This window comes from Hyperolius riggenbachi, chromosome 12, assembly GCF_040937935.1.
Source record: "Hyperolius riggenbachi isolate aHypRig1 chromosome 12, aHypRig1.pri, whole genome shotgun sequence".
Taxonomy (NCBI): Eukaryota; Metazoa; Chordata; class Amphibia; order Anura; family Hyperoliidae; genus Hyperolius; species Hyperolius riggenbachi.
The window spans coordinates 176,237,044-176,264,992 of NC_090657.1; the positions used below are offsets into that span (position 1 = coordinate 176,237,044).

The window sequence follows — 27,949 nt, forward strand, 5'->3', positions numbered from 1 at the left end:
ACGTCCCTGTGTGCAAGAAGCCTAAAGGAGTCATCAAGCAATATTCCCTTCTCCCCAATCTACTTACCTGGGCTTCCTCCAGCCCCTTGCAGCTGACATGTTCCACGCCCCAGCTCCACTCTCAGCCACCAGCCCAGGATCCTCGCATGGGGGAAGAGGGCGATCTCGAGGTCATCCTCTACTGTGCCTGTGCGAGCGCCGCTGTTGATCAAGTCCACGTTATCTGGACTGCACTGCGCAGGTGCAGAACTACTGCGCCTGCGCAGCACACCGTGGACTTGATTGACCTCGAGGTCGCCCTCTGCACCCCGGGCCGGTGGCTGACAGTAGAGCTGCGCCATGGGACATGTCAGCTGCAAGGGGCTGGAGGAAGCCTCAGGTAAGTAGATGGGGGGGGGGGGTTAGAGAATATTGCTTGATGACTCCTTAATGGAGCCCTGTCAAGGTAATCTTAAAATGTAAAATACATGTAAATATATACAAATAAGAATTACGTTTCTTCCAGTACAATGAGCCATAAATTACCTTTCTCCTATGTTGCTGTCACTTACAGTGAGTAGTAGAAATCTGACACAACCGACAGGTTTTGGACTAGCCCATCTCCTCATGGGGGATTCTCAGGGTTTTCTTTATTTTCAAAAGCACTTGGTCAATGGCAGTTGCTTTGTCCAAATGCCCAAAAAAATGTGCAGTGAGCAGGGAGGCTGGCCAGCATCTTTGTAGAAATCCTGTTCAGGGAGTGTCTTTATAAAGAATAAAGGCCAAGCTGAGAGTCCCCTATGGAGAGGTAGAGTAGCCCAAAACCGGTCGGTAATGTCGATTTCTACTACTTACTGTAAGTGACAACCCCCCCCCAACAGCATTTAGTCTTTCCCTCTGAGCACAGAGCTGACCCCGCCTACAGGAGGGAGCAGAGGGAGGTGGTGGGAGGAGTCAGGTGATGGCTCACTGCTGGGAAGTAACTGCCACTTTCTCCTGGTGACTCTATACTTTGTGCACGGATCTCTGAGTCAGGTGACTGACTTTTCCAAAGGGTACTTCTCTGGAAATGTAAAATTTTGTAGTGCCATAGTCTACTTTTCAACTTTACTTTAAAAAAAAAAAAAGTCTGCCACAAAGAAACCTGTGTGAGAAGCCAAAGGCCGAAGCTGCAATCTCTCAGCCCATCAGTCTGCATACTACTTCCCACACCTGACTAAGTCGTCCTCCGCTCAGAGGAATCCACTTGATGAGGTAAGAGGTGATGTCATCAGCTCCTGGATCCCAGGACACGGTGGCGCTATCCCCAGACTGGTCTACCACATTCAGGCCACTAGGGGGCGGAACCTTCACTGCAAAATATGAGATAAGTGATGACCACATAAGAACACCAACACAACACACACACTTTTGTACCAACTCTGCATTTTATATATTGGTGTATACCATTGTCTGTATTATTAATAATTATGTACCCCGTGTTTGTTTCTTACTTTGTACAGCACCACGGAATAGGTTGGCGCTTTATAAATCAATAATAATAATTTTCTTTTTTCTACTCAATACCCATCTACAAGTCATAAAGGCTTTCAGTACCTTCCCTTGCTGATATTGGTCACATAAAGCCACTACTGATTTTTAAAGCTTGTGTATCTGACATTTGATACATTTATGAGTGCAGAAAAGCATTTGATATCATGCGAAATGAGACCCAAAGGAGCCCATACACTTGTCGATTCTTCACTGTGATCAAATCTGCCAGAGATTGATGCCCAACTGGGATGCCGCATTATAGGTTTGAAGTTTCTGGCCGAAATCGATCAAAACTCCAGACAGAAAGATCTTAGTCAAAACAGGTTTGTTGTGTGCACATCAGTAGATTCGCAGCTGGTCGACAGACTCCGAACGTTCTCCCCATCTAAAATTGTGTTCTGTTGGACCCATGTTGAGTGTTGGCAGCAGAGCGCGCAATCACCTGTCAGCTGGTGCGCTTGTCCTGCGTCTGCTCTCCATCCCTGCCAGGGCGCCTGTACCCTGTGACCTCGCAGCAGGCATTTGGTCACGCAGCTTACATACCGCAAGGTCACGGGGTACAGACTACAGACTACCAGCAGGGATCAAGAAACAAGTCGGGTAAAAAGTGCACCGGTAAACATGAGTGTGTGCTCTGCTGCCAACACTCTGCATGGGCTGGATCACTATTTACATGGAGGGAGACTGGTTGAGGTCCGTGGATAGGCAGCAGATCTACCAATGCACACCCAACTGCCCCATTTCAGGCAAAGATCTTTCTGTCCGGAAAGATTGATAGTTTTTATCAATCTCGACCAGAAATCATTAAAAACTCATTGGGCAGCAATTAGGGTTGGTCAGAAATGCCGGTTTCCGATTCCGTGGAGATTCCGATTTTAGCCATTGCCGATTACCAATTCAGCAGATTTCTGCTTTTTTTTCTGCATTCTCTGCTTTGTCAAATACTTCCGAGTTGACTCGAAAGTATTGGACCAATCAGAAAATGCGGAATTTTACCTCCGTAATCGGAATACCACAGAAATTTTAGGCCAGTTACAAGACTAAGGAATGCAGGAGTCATATCTTCTTAGGATATCACTGCATAGTAAAATATAGAATATGACCCTCCTGCAGGGCTGTTTTTATCACTAGGCACACAAGGCAGGAACCTAAATATGCCAATTTTGCTGAGGAAGCTGGATCCCGCTAGACTTCACACCATCCTCATGACCAATGAGAGCTGCAGCAACTATGTTCATGATAGAAGAGTTGAACTTACCTGGGGCTCCTAATGGTTCCCCGCAGACATCCTGTACCCACGCAGCCACTCACCAATGCTCCAGGCCCCTCCTCAGGTTCACTTCCGGAATTTCAGACTTTAAAGTCAGAAAACCAATGCGCCTGCGCGGCCGCGGCCTTGCACCCGCTGACGTCACCGGGAGTGTATGGCGCAGGCTCAGTATGGTCTGCACCTGCGCAGTAGGCTCCCAGTGACATCAGCGAGAGCGAGGATGCGGCCGCGCAGGCGCAGTGGTTTTCCGACTTTAAAGTCTGAAATTCCGGAAGTGAACTGGAGGCGGGGCCGGAGCATTGGGGAGTGGCTGCGCGGGCACAGGACATCTGCGGGGGACCATTAGAAGTGCCAGGTAAGGTCAACTATTTTTCCCCCTACCCCTCTACAGTACTCCTTTAAAGAAAACCTGAACTGAAAATTAAAGGTCAAAATAAACATACACAAGTCATACTTGCCTCCCATGTAGTCAACGCCTCAATCTCTTTCTCCTCTCCCACGTCCTGTTTGTCCACTGTGATCAAGGGAATTCTCTGTCCTCCATTTTGAAAATGTCCATTACCCCATAACAGCTTTCTGGTCAGCAGTGTTAAACTGTAACAACGCCCACTTGAGCCATAGGGAAACATGGACATTACCGGGCATATCAGTTGTCCTCTCAGCTATAACTGACAGCAACTGGTATATAACTGACAGCAACTGATATGTTTCAGTTCTGACAAAATGTTGTCAGAAGTGGAAGGGATCATTGTCAGAAGAAAATGGTGAGCTTCTCAGAGGAGTTGATGGCAAGGTAACTGTAATGTTCATTTGAAGTTACCTCATGTGTTTAGTTGAAATAGTTTTACTCAGTTCAGGTTCCCTTTAAATACAGCTATACCGCTATAGCATAATTTTACATACTTACAGTGCCATTAATCTGCAGCTATTATACTTTTGTTTCGCTGAAACGCCGTTCATCTATGCTGGGTGGTCATTTAAGCAGCTTAGTGTAACACATTAGGATTTGCCCAGCAGAATCTGCAATTTCACATCTTTATAGCCTCGCCATTAAAGTGCCGGGTCATGTGAAATAGATTTTAGCGTGAACCCGGCAGAGTTAATAAACTGATGTTTCTGGTAAAATTGAAATTTCATTTTGCTGGATAAAAAAAAAAAAAATCACAATTCCCTCAGTTCAGGGCTACACGGTACTTTATTTAGGATTTATTTATTAAGGATTTACATATAAATTATTATAGCTCTCCTGCCTTGCTTTATGCAAAGGGTTAATGAGATCCTAACAGATCAGAGCTGATGCAAATGTTATGCTAATGTAGGAAGCTTAAAATGGACCAATGAAGTGCAACATATTGCATACTACCCCACCTCATTTCCTCCGTATTCCTTTACAATGTAAGCTCGCAAGGGCAGTGCTCTCTCGCCCTTTTGTGTCTTAGAATTTTCTATACAATTTGTTGTTACATTTGTCATTACAATTACTTATGTCTACCGATTCTGTATTACGTAAGTACCATGTGCCCAATGTGTACATGTATGTGCCCATGCCCATGTGTACATGTACCATTATGTAATGGCTGGATAGTTATCCATAAGTTGTGGTATTGTGTGCGTTCCAAATAGGTTGCAAGCGTCCTATTGGTCGCATTGCATGCTCACCACGGTGCACTTCCTCCTTCCAGGTTGAAGGAGGAAGTGCAAGCAGTGAGGCTTGCAACGCATCCAATAGGACACGTGCAAGCTAATTAAAGCCCACAATATACCACGACTTATGGGTAACTAACCCCTTGTTTCCCCGCCGCACACCTGAGGCTATTAAGCATCATTTAAATCCAGAATTCGAGTGGTTAACCACTCGTTAATACTCGTGAGCCCATGCCTGCCCCTACTCTCCAGAAACATCACACCCCTTGTCTCATAAAATAACAGCCCCCTCTCACCACATGCATCAGACCCACTTTTCGTTGTGCAGCAACCCCCATCCCCACATAGAAGGAACCCCTCTCTGCATCGTACATCCTGCCCCATCAAAAAAGCAACCCTCTCTCCCCCCATTTATAAGAGCATGCATTCATTGTAAAGAAGAGCCACATTGTGCAGCACCAGCCACCGTTCCATATGTAGTGCCCCTTCGTAAGCAGCTCCCCCTAGGCTACAGCCTATGCGGCCTTTGCAGAACTGCAGCCTTGTCTAGGCGGCAGAAGTTTGTGTGCCAACCCAAGAAGCAAAGTCGAGTGAAGGTGGAAAGACTCCTCTGGGGTTTGCCACCACGTGTGATATTTTGGCGCGAGTGACAGAATAATAATTATGGGCACAGAGGTCACGATGCGCAAACAGGAACAAACGAACAAACAACAGGGCACGATCCGCCATATGCCTCTGCCTACTCCAGACTAAATCGCCTGTGTCCCCGGGCGTCGTGCGGACGTGCCATTAAGAGTGACATTCAGAAGCTCTGTAATTAACATTAATTGGCCCCCGCACAAGCGGCCTCGCTAAACTTTCAGGCAGGAGGAGGACGGAGACGGCTGACAGGCAAGGGCACAGCTCCGGCAGGACCCTGGCAGTGCCAATGAATGACTGGGCATCCAGCATTCCTCGCCGTCTTGTCACTTACAGGTTGTTATGTTTCCGGAGAGGAGGAACAAAGTCTTCATCCTGATGTCGGAGATGGTGACAGTCACGTTATAGAGAGTCTGCGAGGACAATGGCTTCAGTATCACCGAGGAGGAGTCGCTGGGGACTTCCACCTGACAAAGCAAAGAGCAGCAACACAATGAGAAACGGCTGACAGGACCTGCTAATGGGATGTTAGGCGGCTTCAAAGAAAATGGGTCAGATTTCTAAGTTTAGATGCTGTGTCAGGTAAGCATCCCCCCCACCACCCACCACCATCACCGATGGGAGCTCTCGTCTCGGTACCGGTACCTGTCTGCAGCTGTGGTGAGCTGAAAATAGGTTCATTCATTCCAAACAGGAAGCAAATGTTGGGAATAAATCACAACTGCTAGAAACTGATCTAGGGAACTGGCAGCAAAGGGCATAACTACAAATCATGGGGTCCTCCAGCAAAACGTTGATAGGGCCCCTTAAAGGGAGTCTGAAGCGTAATAAAACAAAAACAAAACAGATACTTACCTAAGGAGAGGGAAGGCTCTGGGTCCTATAGAGCCTTCCCCCGCAGGCTCCTCTATTAGCAGTCTATGACCCATGAGTCGTAGACTGCTCTCTTCTGCTTTGGAAGAACTCGGGCTTCTAAAGACAGGCCGCTCTGTACTGCGCATGCGAGAGCGTCCTCTTATGCACATTCGCACGTGCGCAGAACAGAGCTGCCTGTCTTCGGAAGCCTGGTTGCTTCTGAAGTCTGCCAAAGTCTCTCGCAGCGGGAGATTTATATCGAGAAGCCTGCAGGGGAACGAGTGGCCCATGAGAGGAATGGTAAGGCTCTATAGGATCCAGAGCCTTCCCTCTCCTTAGGTAAGTATCTGTTTTTTATTTTTAATAATGCTTCAGATTTGCTTTAATGTTCACACCTTTCCCTTGCCTTCACCTGGTGACCCTCACAGCCTGGGGGCCCATCTCACAAGGGTCCTATAACAAGTGTGGCCATTGGAATCATCACACCCATAACAAGTGTTGCCACAAAACCACCTGATCTGAAGTATCAGAGAAAGGGAAGGTTATTAGTTTGCCCCCCCCCCCACACACACACACACGCACACACCTCTGGACCCCCCTTGACGCAGGGTCCGCTGTACCCTAGTTACACCCCTGCTGAGGCTGTCTTAATGATTCAGGGATTTGCAAACCCCAACTTCCGCCTCCTGAGTGAAAGCTCATGAATATGTTAGAATTATCTCTAAAGATGGAATTCCCCAGCGGCAGAGGTTTATCAGCGACTTACATCCATCCCATAATGCCCAGCCTGACCTCTGACCTGAAGTCAGCTGGTCAGTCGGGTTGAAGCTTGACTTAGCGACCACATTCGCAAACCCCAACTTGACGTTGGGACATGCTAGCTTCTGAACGCCAGTGGCCAGACGATAGCTGTGCAACTATCCTAGGCTTCCCCTGCAAGATCAGGCAGCACAACTAACCCCCCCAAAACACACACACACACACACACACACACACACACACGTTACCCATTGTAAATGATTTCTCACTCCGATTTACATTCTTAAATATATCAGTGATGCCGGCAACTTTTACTGCTTGCAAGGTGAATCAGTTGGTAAGCAACACTCAACGTTTTCCCTGCACTTAAAGTAAACCAAAGACAAAGCACCCTCATGTATTTTACTATATACTTCAGTGGGAACATTTTTCGAGAAAACACCTACCCTGCTCTCTGTTTCACTCTTCACTTCTCAGCCTGCTTGTTATCAGCCCTGATAAAATCTCCGACTGAGCATTCAGTCTGGCTTTGCTCAGGAATCAAGATAGCGGAGTCATTATAGCAGAGCCAGAAGGGGGCAGGCTTGGGCTTGAAAATACATCAGAGAAGACAGACTCAGCTATAATGATTCCTGAGCAAAGCCAGACTGAATGCTCAGTCTGGGATTTTATCAGGGCTGATTAGAAGCAGGCTGAGCAGTGAAGGATGAAAGAGAGCAGGGTAGGTGTTTTCTCTAATGTTCCCACTGATATATATGGTAAAATACATGAGGGTGCTTCGTCTCTGGTTCACTTTAAGGTTTACTTTAAGGGGTCAATTTCCAAGTTGTATAAATCTGCATAAATTGAGCATGGCATTTGCATCTATTAGCAGCCCTTTGAGCATCCCTGAGTATTACTGTTCTCTGTCTTTATAGTAGATTTAGTGGTAAAGTTGGATGAGCACATTTCGTCGTCTGTGTTCTCTGTCATGGCACTCCAGTCAGTCACGGTTCCTTGCAGATTGGCGTGTTGGAAAGTTTGACGGTGACATTATCAGGCAGGGAGGGCTGCAGCAGGGGGGGGGGGGGGCGGTGCAGGGAACTCCCTCCATGCCTCCGCACTGCGCCGTGACTCACAATATGAGCGCTGTCACCTTTGGGGATGGAGAATTTAGGAGCACGCAGCCTGTCATGCAAGGATTAGACGTGACTAGCTCTGGGGCCTGCTGATAAACTGGCCTCAATTCACAGAGCTTTATCAAACACTTTATCAAACGTTTGATAAATTTCCTCATGGGTAAAATCTAATTTTGAATTCACTAAAGTGTTATAGATTTATTGATCATTTCATCAATAAAACATTCGATAAATCTATAACACTTTAGTGAATTCAAAATCAGATTTTACCCATGAGGAAAATTATCAAACGTTTGATAAAGTGTTTGATAAAACTCTGTGAATTGAGGCCACTATCTGCTCCCCTTCTGGGGGACTTTATGTCACTTCATTCAGTGTCATTTACATACCGCCGCAATCTCCCCCAGACTGCTAACAGGCAATAAGAAGGAATGAGAAATGCTAAGTTCTGTTAGAGGGATTCTGACGTGTGTGTGCGCTGTGAAGGCAGCCGTTATTAACCGCTTCACTGCCTCCCAGTTATCTCAGCAGTGGTGGAACGCATCACAACAGTCTATGATAAACCCTACCTATTTACATCAAACTATCGTTTCTTAGATAGCGCACAAGGATTCCTATTAGCCCACCGATCCAGCGCTTGGGTCCCTTTAAATCTATTTGACTTGCGCCAGTTAAATAAGTTTCTTCTGGCCGTGAATTAGCGCATGGTATGGTCAGACATTGTCTGCGATGAACCCTCCCTAATCTATGCCTAACCCTAACCTCCCCTATCTAATCCCCCCCCCCCCCCCCCCACACACACACACACAGTGTTTCCTAACTACTTCTTACAGAGTGCCCACTACTTTTCCCAGACACCTACTACCCCAAAATTACCATCTATAATTGGTATTTCACCATTTTAATATGGGCATCTATGGTGGCGCCCAAATTCCACAAATGCCACTCATGCCCTAATTGTCCGTTTCAGATCCAAACATCCAAAATCTTCCATCTATTGAGGTAATTATCTAACTGAAGTTGATCTCCTTATGCTACAAGTCACTTCAGTCTCCCTTTTAAGGACAACTGAAGCAAGAGGGATATCATGGCTTCCATATTTATTTCCTTTTAAACATTTCCAGTTACCTGGCAGTCCTGCTGTTCTATTTGGCTGCAGTAGTGTCTGTATCACACCAGAAACAAGCATGCAGCTAAACTTGTCAGATCTGACAATAATGTCAGAAACACCTGAGCTGCTGCATGCTTGTTCAGGGTCTACGGCTAAAAGTATTAGAGGCAGAGGATCAGCATGATGGCAACTGGGATTACTTAAAAAGCAATAAATATGGCAGTCTTCATACAGGGCCGGGCCGAGGCATAGGCTGGAGAGGCTCCAGGCTCGGGGCGGCACAATTAATTCAGCTGTCATTCCTAATTGTGTATGAAGCAGAAAGAAATAAGAAATGTGGATACATAGCAGTGACTGCAAGCCATATAACTAGAGATTAAGGCGTTGGGGGAGTTTGGGGCCCTGTGGCCCTCTTAGTCTAATAGCAATCAGTGTGTGACAGCTGGGGTGGGAGGGATGGAGGGGCGCACTTTGGTGTCTCAGCCTTGGGTGCTGGAGGACCTTGTCCCGGCTCTGCCTCCATATCTCTCACACTTCAGGTGTCTTTTAAAGACTTGGGACAAACATGCAGGCAGGGGATTCAGAATACCTGATCTGCATACTCCTCCCATATCAGTGACAACTGTGACCCTTCAGTTTTAAGTTGCCAGGTCACCATGGCCGGCAGTACTAACTATAGCGATTGCGCAGGAAGCAAAACGCAGCGCTGAGCGCAGATCCTCAGCTTCTAACCCTGATCTAAATAATGGATTTTCTTTTCCCTTTCCCTTTGTTTCGCTGTCTTACGGATCATTAAAAATTACATTTGTATGATTTTATGTGAGCATTAATCATCATCCGCAGTAAAGCGATTCCATAAGCCTCATCTTATTACACTTAATTAATGGTGAAATCATTATCTTCCTCTTTCCATGGAAAGGATGAGACACTCGCATACAATTCTTCAGTAGTGCATGTATAATGCTGTGATCGCCCTTCCTGGCCGTGCGCACCAACGCTCTGCTTAAAGAGGAACTCTAACCCAGGATCGAACTTCATCCCAATCAGTAGCTGATACCCCCTTTCCCACAAGAAATCTTTTCCTTTTCTCCAATAGGTCATCAGGGGGGGTCTGTATGGTTGATATTGTGGTGAAACCCCTCCCACAGGGCCATGGTCCTGACAGTTTGCTGTCTGTGAACCTCATTGCATTGTGGGAAATAGTGTATTTTTCCAACTGACAAGCGAGCAGTATCTCCCCTCTGTGCATAGAACTCTCAGTAACGAAACATTTCGTACGGCTCACCTGGCAGAACTAAAGCGGTCACCACTAGTGACACATTTCAGAATGTAATATACCCTGTACAGCGCTGAGTAATGTGTTGGCGCCTTATAAATACTAAAATCAATAAATAGATCATCAGGAGAGTCTGTATGGCTGACAGTTTGCTGTCTGTGAACCTCATTGCATTGTGGGAAATAACAGCTTTTTCCAACTGTCAAGCAAGCCGCATCTCCCTATGTGCATAGAACGCTCAGTAATGAACATTCCGCACAGATCACCTGGCAGAACTAAAGATGTCGCCACCTGTGATGCATTTCAGAATGTAAATCAGTTAGAGGAAAGATTTTACAATGGGCAAACACTGACTAAATAATCTATAAATGAATATTGTAAAAAAATAAGCAATTTTATTTATTATGTTAGTTTCACTACAGTTCCTCTTTAAGGTTCACTATCGTGAAATATTGTAACATTTTAAAAACAAATTTATAAGAAGTAAACATCTCCGATAGAAAAGTAAGCTATAAATTAAATTTTTCCTATGTTGTTGTCACATACTGTAGGAGGCACTAGGCAGTAAATATCTGACAGATTTTGGACTAGTCCATCTCCTCATGGGAGAGTCTCAGTATTTCCTTTATTCTTTACAAAGCACTCCCTAGAAAGGATCTATACAAAAATGGCAGTTGGCCTCCCTACTCACTTGCACGCTATTTTGGTAGGTGGACTGAGCAAATTTTAATTTTTCGCAATAATGGTCACTTAATCAAAAAAAAAAGTGCAATGACAACACTGACCTTTTTGGGACTACTATTGGCCGTGTCAGATGTGTACCAGACATGCTGCAGGGCTCCAACAGGGGGCGCCACCTCCCAGTGCACAATGACACTGCTGTGGGTGAGGTTAGTGAATTGCAGACTGTGTAACGTGGCTTCTGAAAAGACAATGGAGACCATTAAAGGCTGATAAAGTATCATCTTGTTTTTACTCTATGCACTTCACTTACATTAACAGCTCGTGACAGCTCACCTCTAGTGACATATTACACCCACTAGTGTCACACCACGCCTGCAGTGACCATCTCACAACCCCACTAGTGTCACACCACGCCTCCAGTGACCATCTCACAACCCCACTAGTGTCACACCACGCCTCCAGTGACCATCTCACAACCCCACTAGTGTCACACCACGCCTCCAGTGACATCTCACATCCACTAGTGTCACACCATGCCTCCAGTGACAATCTCACAACCCCACTAGTGTCACACCACGCCTTCAGTGACATCTCACATCCACTAGTGTCACACCATGCCTCCAGTGACCATCTCACAACCCCACTAGTGTCACACCACGCCTTCAGTGACATCTCACATCCACTAGTGTCACACCATGCCTCCAGTGACATCTCACAACCACTAGTGTCACACCACGCCTCCAGTGACATCTCACACCTATTAGTGTCATACCACGCCTCCAGTGACATATCACACCTATTAGTGTCACACCATGCCTCCAGTGACATCTCACACCCACTAGTGTCACACCACGCCTCCAGTGACATCTCACACCCACTAGAGTAACACCACGCTTCCAGTGACATATCACACCCACTAGTGCTACACTACGCCTACAGTGACATCTCACACTCAGTGAAATCCCGAACCCACTAGTGTCACACCACACCTCCAGTGACATCCCGCACCCACTAGTGTCACACCACACCTCCAGTGACTTCTCACACCCACTAGTGTCACACCACACCTCCAGTGACATATCACACCCACTAGTGTCACACCACACCTCCAGTGACATCTTGCACACACTAGTGTCACACCACGCCGCCAATGACATCTCACACTCATTATTTTCATACCATACCTCCAGTGACATCTTACACCCACTAGTGTCACGCCACACCTCCAGTGACATCTTACACCCACTAGTGTCACGTCACCCCTGGTCCCTGGTGGCACTTACTGTTGGGCCTCCAAAGGTCAACAGCACTTACTGGTCACTTGCTGTATGGTAATTGGGTCACTGGTCTCCTCTCCAGCTCCAGAGACCACAGTCACACTGTAGGCCATATTTGGGGACAACCCAGACACAAAGACCTTGGTGTCTTCCACTTTAATCTGAAAGACAAAAATCTGGGTTCCAGCTCGGAGAACTCAGAGCCTATTACGCATAGAGGCTGGCTGAATATGCTGCTCTGGTCTAATGGTTTTCTGGATTTTACATCTCCTGGACACTCAATCAGCCTAGCTTAGGTCAGTGCTCTGTGTTATGCTATGGAGGGAAGGGAAGAGTTGTCCACAAACACCATCAGTGGTGGCTCATCAGAAAAAGACGAAAGACACCATGCAAAGTTTTCAATCTTGTCTAACCACTTTCCAACCAAAAGTTCTCATCCAATGGTGTATGCACAGTAACCACAAACACAGAACCATCGATCAACTGTTATCTCATGCCTATGGTAACCTTAGAAAGAAGCTGTCTCCTGGAGAATGACAAATGTGGGCATAAGGAGAAACCTATAGATATGGGATGATGGTCAATGAATCCAGCAGTATTTAGGCCTCTTTCAGACAGATGACGGATTTGCGTGGTTGCCGATCCGTTCAGCGTCCCACCTGCCACCCACGAGTGCAACTTGGGTTTTATTAAAATGCAGCCTAATTGCAGCATTTATAACACCACACGTCAGCGCTGCCCGTCTGAAAGAGGCCTTAGAGCAGGGGTCTCAAACTCGTGGCCCGCGGGCCATTTGCGGCCCTCGATACAATATTTTGTGGCCCTCGCCGGCAAAAGCTTCCTTATAGTTCGTTTCAGTGCTCCCAAGTAATCCGCTGCATCCCCGCCGCTAAACAAGGGCTGCAGAGCCCCCAAATCGCCCGGGGGGCAATCCGCCGGCATTTCCTGGAAGGGGCAGAGCTTGCCCCTCCTGACGTCAATCGCCGCCTCTCCCCGCCCCTCTCTGTGAAGGAAGAGTGAGAGGGGCGGGCAGAGGCTGCCATGCGCCGCAATTGTGAAATTCCTTATGCGGCCCAGCCTCATCCTGACTTTGCTTCCTGCGGCCCCCAGGTAAATTGAGTTTGAGACCCCTGCCTTAGAGGGCTTGGACAAAAGTCCAACATCTCCATAGACAAACAGGGATGCGGGCCTTTGCTGGGCCTCTGAAATTTAGGACAGTAACAATTAAATAGATGTTATCCCCCCTCCCCCCCCCCCCCCCCAAAAAAAAAAAAAAAACATAACTGCAAATTCATCACCTGATCAAACTGATCACATGACTTTCTACCTCTGACTGACCAAAGTTGAGCTGAAATGAGTAAAGATTACAATTTGTGTGTACTATGAGTCCACAGACAGTGATTTGTGATGGAACAGTGTACTGGCTGGTTTAGGATAGGATAGGGGCGCTCAGGACAGCACAGCCAGGATGTTAAAGCACTTTTATTTGATTGACCCGAAGAAGCGGGCACGACCCAGCGAAACACATTGCCTCCGCTCTTACCTCTTTCACCTCCTCCCCAGGACCAGCTTCTGCCAAGTAGGTCACCATGTAGTGAGAGGCGCCCTCTGATGGCTGCCACTGTATCTCAAAGGATGTGTCCGTCACCCGATCCACTGAGATCGCCCGTGGAGATGAGAGTGGCACTGGTGACAGCAACATAAGAGAAAGAGATTATTTATATTGGTCGGGGGAACCTCAAGAGATGAAGAACCTTGTAAAGTCTCTAGGACACCACCATTTAACAAGCTACGGTATGCGCCAACAGACCAATACAATTATTACTATATCTGTAGTTATATACTTACAGGTAGAGGTGATTCCGCGTAGCCCAGATCCCACGCCACTGACGTAGATGGGAAAGACAGATACCAAGTAATCTGTGCGAGACATTAGGTTAACAAGGATGGCAGAAGTTGCATCTCCATCTAGGACCACCTAAGAAGGCGTGACATAAAATGAAAAAGAAAGATGAGATATGGTTGGATCAGAAAGTAACAAAATGGAAACTGATCATTAAATATAGCAAAAATAGCAAGGGGGTTGGGTTGGTCGCTGAGGCCAGGCTGGGGAAGATTATAAAGACTTTACACAGGTCTACCATCAGGATCCATAAAAATATTGTGGGCCCCATACAAGCTACGCCCTTCTAGAGCTCCCAATAAAAGGTAAAATTCTGGGCCTCATGCCTTCCATGAGTCCAGTGCTAGGGTACTACCTGTGCCTTCCTGATGGACAATGCAGTACAGTCATGTTGCAGTCCAAAATTCCAAACCAATGCAGGAAAAACATTTTTTGGTGATTAGACTCCAGCATGCTGGTAAGGTTTGTCTGTTGATCTTTTTCATCTCTGCTATTAACTCAAAGAAGAAGGGCTAGCCCTGCGCTCTCCATGGCCCACCATGAATGGTCCACCAAACACTGAATCACAGCTCTGCCTATTTGAAGAACATCATCTAATTTGTCTGAACATTATTACAGTTAAATCATTTCCTACTTATGAAGGAACCTAACACAAGTTATAGAAAAGCTACCAGATGAGCTTCATACGTTAAAGTACAATTTTGGGTAGTAACCAAGCAAAGAGTTGGAGGTGCCTTCAAACATTATCATAAAACCTGGTCATTCTCATGATTGTAAAACAATATACGTTCCTTTAAATATTCTGGCTAATGCCACTCAATGAAAGGACTCATCTGTGAAGCTGGATTTTCCCAGTTGATTGTTTTTCCATTGTACACCAAGGGAAGAAAAAGCTGGTAGCATTTTTTGTCTTGACCCAGCAAACAAACCGATCACCAGGGGCGTAGCAACAGGGGGTGCAGAGGTAGCGACCGCATCGGGGCCCTTGGGCCAGAGGGGCCCCGAAGGGTCCACCCTCTATCACAGTATTAGCTCTCTATTGGTCCTGTGCTGGTAATAATCACTTCTATAGATGCTTTGAATAGTAGTAATTCTTAACACACTGTTCCCCATCCCCTTCTTGCACCTCTGACACTGGGGTTGTCCTGCAGGTTTTGGTGCGCCGTATCAATTGTTATGTATAGAGTGCTTGGGGGGGGCCCCATGTAAAACTTGCACCGGGGCCCACAACTCTTTAGCTCCGCCACTGCCGATCACACTGTAGCAGTGCATTATTACTGTATATTGGGTAGTAGGACATCCATTACCTCTTGAGGTGTTCCACCGCGGGATGGATAGTAGACAATGCGGTATTTTCGTACTGGCTGCTGGGGAGGGGTCCATGATAGCCGCATGCTCTTGGCGGTAACATCTGACACCAACAGGTGTGTGGGGCTGGGATGGGGGTCAGTGGTGCCATGCACAGCAACGTTTTGTATCCCTGGAGGAGAGGCGAGTGTATCAGTGACAAAATCTTTCTAGACAAGACAAAAAAAAAATAAATCTTGCAATGTCCACAAAAGTCTCACCAATATCCACATCTCTCCGTCGCTGCTTCAGCCTCATGCAGAGTGCCCGGGAGACATCACCCACCAAAGAGCTGAGCATTGGAAAGTCAGGAACCACATGGACAGTCAGGTCCAAAGGTTCAGATGCCAACTGTCTTAGTTCAGTCTCATCCGCGTTCTTCACACCTGAGGCAATTAAAAAATAATAAAGGGTTGATTCACAAAAGCCAATAAGGTTGCCACCATGGGCAGTCATATTAGAGGCAGGGGGAAGGGGACAGGAGCAGCCCCTGTGACTGCAAGGGGGCCTAGATCTAAAAGGGGCCCCAACTACTACTTCTCTGATTCTGATAAAGGGCTCCATCCTTCAGATCAGGTGTTTTTGTGGCTACACCTGTTATGAGTGTGAAGATTATGATGTCCACGCTTATTTTATGACCCTTAAAAGATGGGCCCCCAGGCTTTGAGGGTCATTAAGTTTAGGCAAGAGAAAGGGTGTGAGCATTGTGGGGCCCCATCAAAGTTTTGCAGGTGGGCCCCATGATTTGTAGTTACACCCGTGGTTAGAGGAGTGCTAAAGCTGGAAGAAAGAGAACCCTGGGAGCTTTATCTCTTTAGTCAAAGTGTAAGGAGTCTGTAGTCACGTTTAGTAGATCAGAGGGCTTCAGGCTCCAATCAAGTTGACAATGTTCTTCAAGAAAGCTTACAGTACATCCAAGGCAGTGATGGCTAACCTTGGCACTCCAGCTGAGGTGGAACTTCAAGTCCCATGAGGCATTGCAATACTCTGACAGCTCTAAGCATAACCTAAGGAGGCAGAGGCATGATGGGATTAGCAGTTTTGTCACAGCTGGAGTGCCAAGGTTAGCCATCACTGATCTAAGGGATGTCAAATATGGCTAATTGCTGATGCACACTCCACCAAGCATTTTGGAACATCAAAATGTGCTGGAGAATCCAGTAATGGCACCTTTCCGTACACCTGTCTCTACAAGTTTCCTATGGGAGATGGTCCACCAAATAATATGAATGGATTTTTTGGCTGCTTATGAAGTACAGTGTGGAGAGCATTGTTCCCCCAGTGCCCCCCACCTTGCTGTGATACTTATATCCAGTTACCTATTGCAAACATATATATCCCAGACTGCTTGAGGGTGTGCGCCACGCTGATGGCATCATCCTGGGACTTCCCGTCTGTTAGGAGGACCAACACTTTACCAGCCTGGGCACGGGCCCCCGATGCAGCCCTCAGGTTTTCCTCCAACACGTGGGTGAGCGCCATACCTGCTCATACAAAGACATACAGAAAGTTACATACGTGTTACAGCCATACCGGATCACACGCATGGCACCGCAAGTGCTTCCTACCTGTGAATGTGTTTCCTCCTTTATATTTCACCCTCCTTATGGCATCCAGTACATCCGGCTTCGTGGAGTAAGTGTTTAAATCCCATTCTGTCTGTGGCTCCCCGCTGTACTGAGACAGGGCTGCAGGGGGCAGAGAGGAGTACAAAATAATTGTAGTGAAGGCTAAATAGGTTACTTTGTAAACTATATTTAGGCCATTAAAGCAGCCGGTACAGCCATACTAGACCAGGAAAATATATACCAGGATACTTATTGACCACAGGTTTCCATTTTTGATGGTCATTGTCATCATGTCTAAGAAATTCACAGACTTAAAGGATACCCGATACGACTAGGGTTGCCAGATCGGCTGATGGAGAGAACCGGACAGGGGGTGGAGTTAGGGGTGGAGTTAGGGGCGGAGTCAGAAGCGCACTTTTATGTAGAGTGGGGCTAAGCAATGGGCTTTTTTTAAAAAAAATTTATAGTATTTATATCGCACTGACATCTTCTGCAGCACATTACAGAGTACATAGCCATGTCACTAACTGTCCTCACCAGTAGTACTGGTCCAGTGCACATAAGAGACAGTTTTTCACCAGTAACTGCACATAAGAGACAGCTTTTCACCAGTAAATGCACATTATAAGAGACACCTTTTCGCCAGTAAATGCACATAATAAGAGACAGCTTTTCCCCAGTAAATGCACAAGAGACAGCTTTTCACCAGTAAATGCACATAATAAGACACAGCTTTTCACCAGTAAATGCACATAATAAGATACAGCTTTTCACCAGTAAATGCACAAAAGAGACAGCTTTTCACCACTAAATGCACATAATGACAAACAGCCAGTGTTCCCAGTATATGTAGCCAGGGATATATGTGCCCAGTATATGTAGCCAGGGGGTATATATGTCCCAGTATATGTAGGCAGGGGTGTAAATGTCCCAGTATACGTAGGCAGGGGTATATATGTCCCAGTATATGTAGCCAGGGGGTATATGTGCCCAGAATAGGTAGCCAGGGGGTATATGTGCCCAGAATAGGTAGCCAGGAGCTATATGTGCCCAGAATAGGTAGCCAGGGGCTATATGTGCCCAGAATAGGTAGCCAGGGGCTATATGTGCCCAGAATAGGTAGCCAGGGGCTATATGTGCCCGGAATAGGTAGCCAGGGGCTATATGTGCCCGGAATAGGTAGCCAGGGGGTATATGTGCCCAGAATAGGTAGCCAGGGGCTATATGTGCCCAGAATAGGTAGCCAGGGGCTATATGTGCCCAGAATAGGTAGCCAGGGGCTATATGTGCCCAGAATAGGTAGCCAGGGGCTATATGTGCCCAGAATAGGTAGCCAGGGGCTATATGTGCCCAGAATAGGTAGCCAGGGGCTATATGTGCCCAGAATAGGTAGCCAGGGGGTATATGTGCCCGGAATAGGTAGCCAGGGGCTATATGTGCCCAGAATAGGTAGCCAGGGGGTATATGTGCCCGGAATAGGTAGCCAGGGGCTATATGTGCCCAGAATAGGTTAGGTAGCCAGGTGCCCCCCGCCCCCCCCCCCCCCCCCCCGCAGGAGGAGAACAGTGCAGCAGAGAGAGAGCTGGGAGCAGCGGTGGAGAAGGGGGGCAATCTCCCCCCCCTTCCCTCACCTTAGGGTGCTCTCTCTCCCCCGCTGTCTCCTCCAATATGATGTGCAGGCTGGCGGGTGGCTGCGGGCGGAACTTACCTCTGTGTCGCAGGCGCCGGAAGTTCGGGTCCCGCAGCCGCTGAGATTCGACTCAAAAAAGATCCGGATCAAAGATTCGTAACATTCATGAGCCGGACAACACTATTCAGACTGATTAGTGTTGTCTGGCTCATGAATGATTCGGATCTTTGATCAGGATCTTTTTTGAGTCGAATCTCAGCGGCTGCGGGACCCGAACTTCCGGCGCTGGAGCGACACAGAGGTAAGTTCCGCCTGCAGCCACTCGCCAGCCTGCACATCATCCTGGAGGAGACAGCGGGGGAGAGAGAGCACCCTAAGGTGAGGGAAGGGGGGGGGAGATTGCCCCCCTTCTCCACCGCTGCTCCCAGCTCTCTCTCTGCTGCGCTGTTCTCCTCCTGCGCTGCGGGGGGGGGGGGCTCTAAACCGGACAACTTAATTGTCCGGTTTAGCATGCCTTTTTGCACCGGACACAGCGCACAAAAACCGGACTGTCCGGTGTAAAACCGGACACCTGGCAACCCTAGTATACGACATGATGAGATAGTCATGGGTATGTACAGTGCCTAGCACACAAATAACTAGGCTGTGTTCCTTTTTTGCCTGAAAAAGTTAAATATCAGGTATGTAAGTGGCTGACTCAATCCTGACTGGAAGTGACTACAGTGTGACCCTCACTGATAAGAAATTCCAACTATAAAAACACTTTCCTAGCAGAAAATGGCTTCTGAGAGCAGGGAAGAGATAAAAAGGGTCAATAGTTCATAGATTTTTAGCTCTGGCATACTTTAATGAATTTGTCATTGAGCAAAAACAATAAAACAGTTAAAACTTCAAAAGTAGATTTAAACATAACATAAAACTGTGGAATATCTTAAAAAGTAATTTTTAGGAGAAGGAAGATAGATACAATAGTTTATTTCATTAGTTTATTTTCGCCTCGGGTGTCCTTTAAGATAATTTTCTTAAACCTTACTAAGGAGTGTCAGGTCTGAACTTATGTTCTGCTCTTCTTATTATAAAAATATCATCAATGAAGAGATAATAGAAAAGGAAAGTCTGCTCTAAGGAATGTCTGTGGAAGATCTGAATGTCTCTGTTCTGAAGGGAATTTGGGAAATTGGGAACCAATCAAGAATGAAAAACCTGTGAGGGAAGGCTCTGGATACCATGGTAAACAGGGGAGGACTGGGAGCTTTTGGCCTGGAGGGAAAACACATACTAGAGGCCCGCTTTCACGGTAGCCCAAGCCCAAATGACATCACACTGGTGCCCCACGTGCTATGTGCCAGTAGTCACATGGGAAATACAGTAAGAACACTTGAGGGACAGCGTGACAGGTAAAGTATAATGCACTGGCAACGGGGGACACACAATACATTTTGAGTTACAACGGCCGGGGTTTCCATTGTGTTCAGAATTTATCACCCGAATTCATCTGCAAGCAGCCCTTCTGGAGTCTAAGGACTGTCTGCAAGCAGCCCTTCTAGAGTCTAGTGAATGTCAATAACTTTTCAACCTAGACATTACCTTATGTAGCTGTGCACATGCAGTCATTTTAACAATGGTGTGAGAGTAGACAGATTTTTTTCCCATGGACCCTGCAGGCAAGCCTCTGCTCTGCATCATGCTGTGTATATTTTACCAGCTTGCCCGCCTTCTAATTGCTCTGCAATTGGGAGTTTATTTCCCTCAGCCAGCCTAGTGGTTCACATTGCCTTATACAAAAACATGAAAGCACCAGGCACTGTACCAGCCCTAAATCATTAAATGAGAGGCAGCCTGGGGGGGAACTCTCCCCCCTTCCCCCCTGGCCAGTCCTCCCATGATGGTAAAATATTATGGTACAGTACAAAACAAACAGGGATTTTAAACATATAGGTCAGTTACCAGATCTACCGGTAGCTAAAAAATGAATGATACTATTCTGTTTCTCTTTTCAGGAGAGTAGATATGAGAGTGCTGTGCTGGTGTTTGTAAGAGCCGGTAGTTGCAAGTTCAAACACATGAGTTTTTGTTGCTCACAATTACCAGCACAGAATTCCCATATTTACCTCTCTGAAAGAGAAACAAGGACAGTCTTATTATACTTTGTAATTAACCCACATATTTTGGGATAGGGAAATCAGTAAATCTGCCTCTTCCTGACAAAAGGAAGTACTCCCAAAAGCAACTATATCAAGAAATAACTGCTAGTGCAAATAAAAGCATTTCACACATAGGGCCTGATTCACAAAGCGGTGCAACCCAGTTAGAGACTTTAGGCGTGATAACCATTGCACCACGCTGGTGAAAACCCAGGTCAGGCGTGATAAGTTTAGGCGTGATAAGTTTAGATAAGTTTACATCACGCGCAAAGTCCCGCACGCAAAGCAGCGCCATTAAACTCTATGCGAAGTGCACCAGACTTTGCTAGCGCAAAACTTTTGATCAGCTGTGCACTGCGGTGCTAACCCAGTTGGTGCTATAGTTATCACGCCTAAACTTATCACGCCTAAACTTACCACACCTAAACTTATCATGCCAAACTGAGTTTAGGCGTGATAAAGGGCTTTTCACCAGCGTGTGTAATAGACTGATTTTTGTGTAGAAAAATCTGTAAAGCAGTAATTTCCCAATAAGCTATTGGAAAATAATCCTATTCTTTGAAATATCTGTGGAGATAACAGGCTGAAATACAGGATCAGGATTTGGGCTATCTATTGCCTGAGTCTGTGTATGTTTAGCAACTTGTTGACCTGGGGAAAGTACCTAAGGGGAGGCTCTAGGCCTGCTGCCTCATTCTCATTAGAGATGGGAAGTTCGGATCTTTTCAATGATCCGGATTATTCGAATCGGATCATTGAAAAGATCCGGATCTTTGATCCGAATCTCGGATCATTTTACTACCGAAGCATTCGGGGTGAGATGACTAGCAGGACAGGTCTTTCCCTGCTGTGGACAGGAGAAGGGGAGGGGGGTGGACACACAGAGAGAAGGGGAGAAGATGGACAGAGGGCAGGGAGTGGACAGAGAAGGGAGGAGGGACGAGCAGAGAGCAGAAATGTTTGTGCACACAATACCCACATGCTGCAATCATATGCTTTACATGTATTTATTTCACCTATATGCTCATCTGTGTACTTTCCATGCAAACGTCACACAGTGAAGGAAAGCATTCCCAGAAGATAAGTGCAGCTGTTTAGTGCCGAGTGGAGGAGGATCATTTTGCCCTGCAATCACAGTGCCTGCAAAGTTACTGAGCTGTGCTGAGCCAAAAGCTTCCCATGTGATCACTGTGCAGCACTACGGAACAGCCAGCCTATAATGGGCAGCACGTTATAGCCAGTATGTGTGCTCTACACATATCTGGCAGTGGCACCCATGTCCCCTCTCTCTCATCTACCTGTCCCTGCAAGGCTGGCTCCCATCCAACAGAGCGATCCATCTCGGCTCTGCTTCCAGGACCCCGCTGCCCGCTGAGAGGGGGCGTGTCGCTCCTGGCCCCGCCCCTTTTGCGATCCGAATCGTTCATTTTGATGATTCGGATGATCGACTCATTAAATAGATTCGGATCAAAGATCCGAATCGTTCATGATCCGGACAACACTAATTCTCATCAGACATGATGCAGATTAGAGGAAGCATGCTCATGGAGTCCTTATTTATAATTCCCTTTTTCAGGTATTTTATCCATATTTTGAGCTCAAAGTGAATTAAGTGATTGCTAGATAGTTATTGTATGTTATATGAACAACTTATGAACATGTTAAATGTATGTGAAGCAGATATTTGCTGTGGGTAAACTGAGCAGTGCTGTATGTGTTATATATCAGGCAGCTAGCCATTCAGCCATTTTAGTGTATATGTGTTATCTATCAGGGAGTTATACTGTATATTAGAAAGCTAGCTAATTCAGTCATTTCAGTATTATATGTACTATATGTTAGGCAACCAGCACTCAGCCATGTTAGTGATCTGTGCAGAAGAAGATCAGGCCTCACAGCCAGTATGTAATGTGTGTGTTCACATGAAGCCTTATAACTCACAGATCTGCAGGAATAATATGGTTATTGCAAGTGCATCTGAGCTAGTGTGCAGCCACATGTGTGTTTAGTGACTCCCTGCAGTCAGCCATGCTGGAACCACGTGTCACAGTGAATCTATGCAGTTATAAAGATCAGCCAGCAAAGTTAATGCATCTTTATCTGTTCAGCAAGAAATGCTTTTGTATTTGCACTTTTATATGACTGTTATATGGACAAGAACGGCATGTTTAATGTGAAATAGTTCTTATTGGAAACCTTTTATTTGCTATACAAATGATTTTATTTGAATAAATTCTCATCAGACATGATGCAGGCAGAGGAAGCATGCTCATGGAGTTCTTATTTATAATTCCCTTTTTCAGGGTGTAACATTTTGGAGGTCCCACCGAGATGAATGTGATGAGGATTAGCTGCCCAGACAGACGTCCCTAATCATCATTCAACTTCGAACACACTGATTGCCAGAGAGGACAGAGAGGTCGTGACAGTTCGACAGCTGTGGAAGGAGAGACTTGCATGTGATCTGAGGTTAACGAATAGTGCCAGGAGAGCTGCGCTGTCTATCCTACAGGAAAAGGTTGAACATCAGACTAAATTTGTCCCGGGGCTAGGAATCGCGATGGAATCATCAGGTGTTGAGGATTTGAAAGTACAAGTGGGCGGTGCCTTGTATGCATTATCCAAAGATGCTTTGCTGGAAATATGTGACTTTTTATCTATTGCTGGTCCATCTAAAAATGTAGCAGATAAAAGTCGGTCATTTATAATCGTGCATATTATGAGGTATCTGGAGAGGGAAGAGTTATGTGAACTTGAGGATCAGGGCATGTCTGAGTTACTCATGCTACAGGATCAAGTGAAAGAGCTGCAACAATCTTATGGGGATAGTGTACAAAAGCAGGCAGCTTCAGAGGAGACACAGGCAGATGTGGTACAGGGACAGATAGTTCCTCTCTCAGAAGCTGAACAGTTGAAAAAAGAGATAGAAGCACTACAATTGAAATTAACGTTATCACTGCAGGAGCAGAGAAATCAGATCAGTGAAGCAAAAAAGTCAGTGAGGGGAGGAGATAAGTGTTTGAATGAAGGCCATGTTCCCGCTCAGCAGACTTTCCAGCATCATGTTCCTTTGCAGTGGGGTAGAGAATTTAAAATATCAGGTCAGATAGGTCAGCCAGGCCAAAAGGACAAACTGACTTTTTCTAGTTTAGCCCACCAAATTGAGCAGGGAATCAGCAACAGGTTTCCTGAAATAGAAATTGTTGATGCAGTAATTAGGGCAATAGCACCAGATTTGCAGCTGCGCAGCTACCTGGAGGGTAAGGCCCGGTTTACATTAGCGGTGGCCGTCCGGAATCGCCGTGCCGGAGCAGCACCGCTTGCAGAACGGACGGAACGGACGCACGGCATAGCAATGAAAGCCTATGCGTCCGTTCACATGCGTCCGTTCTGCCGGACCGGATCCGGGCCGGATCCGGACTCCGGCCTCCGTTCCAACATGCGCTATTTTTTGATCCGGCTCCTCCGGCAGCCGTATCCGGGGCGGAGCCGGACTGCACCATCCGGCCAATACAAACCAATGGGAACCGGAGAGCGCACAACACACTGGCTGAGAAATCCGGATGTTCTACCCCACTTCCTATGCGGATTGTTGCGGCGATATTGGATGGGGACACGTGGGCAAGCATTTTGGAGTGGAGCAGCACAGCTGGATCCGGATATGTTGGCAGCATGTCGCAGGTGGAGGTGAGTGCTAAACAGCAGAGGGCCTGATTCCACAGGTCCCCCTTCTGCTGACCTCCCAGACCCCAACATTTTTTTTGTTTTTTACGTTACTTTTGCCAAACGGATCCGGATCACATCCTGATGAACACCTGATGCAATCTGACCGGAACCGGATCGGATCCGGATCAGAACCGTACGGTTCCGATCCGGATCCGGTCCGGATCCGGTCAGGTCATCCGGTCCGTTTGGCAGACAACCGCAAGTGTGAACCGGGCCTAAGACCAACCTTACTTTGCCCACTTTGAGGAGAATTCTCAGATCTCATTACCAAAAGAAGGGTGCAACAGAATTGTACAAACAACTGACCTCAGAGGTTCAAAGCAGTAAAGAAGACCCACAGACTTTCTTGATCCGTGCCTTTGATTTAAGACAAAAAATCCTGTTTGCTTCCCAGGAGGCAGAATGTGGTCTAAGATATGATCCTGTACTGGTACAGAGTATGTTCCTTCATACTGTCTTAACAGGTTTGCAAAATGACAACATCAGAAGTGACCTTCAACCATTCCTGCAGCAAACAACCACAAGTGATGAACTGCTTCTGGAGAAACTCAACATTGCCTGTGCAAATGAAGCCGAAAGACAGAACAAAAAGAAGCTACTCACCCCACAATGACCAGCCACAGTGCACTCTGTCCAGTCGGAGACACCAACAGCTGCAAAAGGTAAAAACACCCACTTGTGCCATACTAGTAACACTCAATATGAGCTACTAAGTGAACTGAAAGAAATGCGTTCTGACCTAGATTTATTTAAAAACCTGGGTGCGGAAGTTGCACAGATCAGAGAATCGATTCAACAACCTACCACTGTCCAGACACAGTATCAGACACCACCTGCAGTAAAGGAGTGCATACCCCCTCAACAGTTACAGTATTCTCCAGAAAGCTGTTTGTTTCCCCAAGAACCGAGACAGATAGCCGCTACCCCCTATCAACAAAAGTTTAGACCTCAACGCCCATATCCTTCTTCAACATATGCCCCTCTGAGAAAGTGTATTTGGTGTCAGCAAAATGGAAATGAGTATTGCAGCCATTGTTACCGATGTGGAAGTAGTGAGCACTTTCTTGCAGAATGCAAAGCGAGAGGTACAAGCAGTGGCGTAGCTTAGGAGCTGTGGGCCCCGATGCAAGTTTTACATGGGGCCCCCCCAAGCAATCTCCATACATATCAATTGATACGTCGCGCCAAAACCTGCCAATGGCAACTACAGTGTCAGAGGTGCAAGAAGGGAATGGGGAGCAGTTTGTTAATGATTACCACTATTCAAAGTATCTATAGAAGTGATTATTATGAGCACAGGACCAATAGAGAGCTGATACTGCAATTCAGGGAGGGCTCTACGGGGCCCCTCTGGCCCAAGGGCCCCGATGCGGTCGCTACCTCTGCACCCCCTATTGCTACGCCCCTGGGTACAAGACTAAACAAAGATGATCCTTTAAATGGGAGATGGTTACTTCCACGGGACAGGGAGTAACCAATAGGAGAAGAATGTCCCAACCATATTGTTTCCACTGTGGTGTTCAGGGGAGAGATCAGAAGCTCGGCCGATGTACATCTTGTAAGAACGCTACCTATTGTTCAAAAATCTGTCAAGCTGAACATTGGCCTCAACACAGGAAATCGTGTGGACAGTATCATGGTCCACCAGTGCATGCCAGCAGCCCTAGAAAGGAGGATAGTCATTCCCGCCTTGTCACTCTGGTAGGGAAGCAGTGTATAGCTGAGTGCTACATACAGGGGCATAGAACACGAGCATTATGGGATACGGGCTCCCAAGTATCCATTGTTGATGAAGAATGGAAAAAGAGATATTTGTCAGATGTGAAGTTAATAGACATTTATGAGTTACTTGATGCTTCTGAGGATTTGAAGATCACAGCTGCTAATGGACAGAGCATCCCTTATTTAGGATTTATCGAAGTCACATTTGGATTAGCTACAGATAATGATGCCCTCACTGAACTTGTTGAACCCATCTTAGTGATGAAGGGTGGAAAGCTCTCAAAACCCATTATAGGTTTTAATGTTATTGAGCGAATAGTTAAATCTAGCGCCACAGCACAAGTATCAGCAACAAAAAGAGAGCAACTGCATGAGACACTAAGAGCCACCTTCCCAAACCTTGAGAGAGAAAGTTTCACTGCCTTCATAGATATGGTGACAACTGAGCAACCATGCGACTATGTAGTGAGAACGACCAAAGAGAAAGTCATCGTGCCAAGACACACCTCTGTTCAGATAGATTGTAAAGTACAAACACAATCATTAACTAAGGACACTACAGTTCTCTTTGAGCCAGATGTCAGTCCCCAGTGGCCTGAAGGACTTGAGTTTTGTGAGACGTTAGTAACGCTGAGAAGTGGTGTGTTGCCTTATATTGTCCTTACTGTACAAAACCCAACTAACCATGACATTGAGATATTAGGAAGAACTGTAATAGGTACTGTACAGCAAGTTCAAGCTGTGTATCCAGATACCATCTTGGAGAAACCCAACAAAAGCCTTCCAGTGTCAGTGAGTCTAGTAAAAGCAGGAAGCGAGCAAGTTGCTGATACTCCATGGGATCCACCAATCGACCTGAGCCACTTGAGTGAACCAGAAAAAGAGGTGGTACAGAGACTACTTCGGGAAGAATGTTCCTCTTTCTCCAAATCAGATGATGATATTGGAAGCATTGAGAAGCTAAAGTTAAGAATCTCCTTGAGTGATATGAATCCTGTGGCGCGCACATACATATCCACACCGAAGCCACTCTATAAAGAAATGAAAGACTATCTTCACAACCTTATTATGCAAGGATGGGTACAAAAATCCTGCTCATCTTATGCTTCACCAGTTGTCTGTGTAAGAAAAAAAGATGGTAGCTTACTCTTGTGCATAGATTTCAGAGAACTGAATAAGAAGACTCACCCTGATAGACAACCAATTCCTCGAGTACAAGACATCCTTGATAGCCTTGGTGGCCACTCATGGTTTTCATTACTGGATCAGGGAAAAGCCTACCATCAAGGGTTTATGGATGAAGACAGCAGGCACTTGACTGCATTTGTGACTCCATGGGGCCTGTATGAATGGATAAGAATTCCTTTTGGGTTAATGAATGCACCTGCAGCTTTCCAACGTTGTATGGAAGAATGTTTGGAAGATGTATGAGACAACATATGTATACCCTACTTGGATGATACATTGGTGTACAGTCAGTCATTTGAGGAACATGTGAATCATGTCAGAGAAGTACTTCAGAGGTTGAGGAAGTATGGAATAAAACTGAAGCCTAAGAAGTGTGAACTGTTTAAACGTGAGGTGCGCTATTTAGGAAGAATTGTTTCATCTGAAGGTAGCAAGATGGATCCAGCTGACACTATTGCAGTAAGAGCTTTAAAGGAGAAGAGACCAAGCACTGTGGGAGAATTACGTGCCATCATGGGCTTGTTAAGCTATTACAGACAATACATACCAAACTTTTCTCGTATTGCTGGACCACTT

General features: G+C 46.3%; 1 protein-coding gene across 2 annotated transcripts in view; it reads right to left on the reverse strand.

The window, feature by feature from the left end:
• Positions 1-27,949, reverse strand: part of COL20A1 (collagen type XX alpha 1 chain) — a 298,926-nt gene that overhangs the window by 169,858 nt on the left and 101,119 nt on the right. For both annotated transcript variants that reach the window (XM_068264036.1, XM_068264037.1), the window contains exons 8-17: positions 16,964-17,083; positions 16,715-16,879; positions 15,617-15,781; positions 15,356-15,528; positions 13,994-14,123; positions 13,689-13,831; positions 12,183-12,306; positions 10,970-11,106; positions 5,400-5,532; positions 1,192-1,331 (exon numbers count right to left, since the gene is read on the reverse strand). In XM_068264036.1, the coding sequence (XP_068120137.1) occupies positions 1,192-1,331; positions 5,400-5,532; positions 10,970-11,106; positions 12,183-12,306; positions 13,689-13,831; positions 13,994-14,123; positions 15,356-15,528; positions 15,617-15,781; positions 16,715-16,879; positions 16,964-17,083 (1,430 nt within the window). The remainder of the gene's footprint in view (positions 1-1,191; positions 1,332-5,399; positions 5,533-10,969; positions 11,107-12,182; positions 12,307-13,688; positions 13,832-13,993; positions 14,124-15,355; positions 15,529-15,616; positions 15,782-16,714; positions 16,880-16,963; positions 17,084-27,949) is intronic.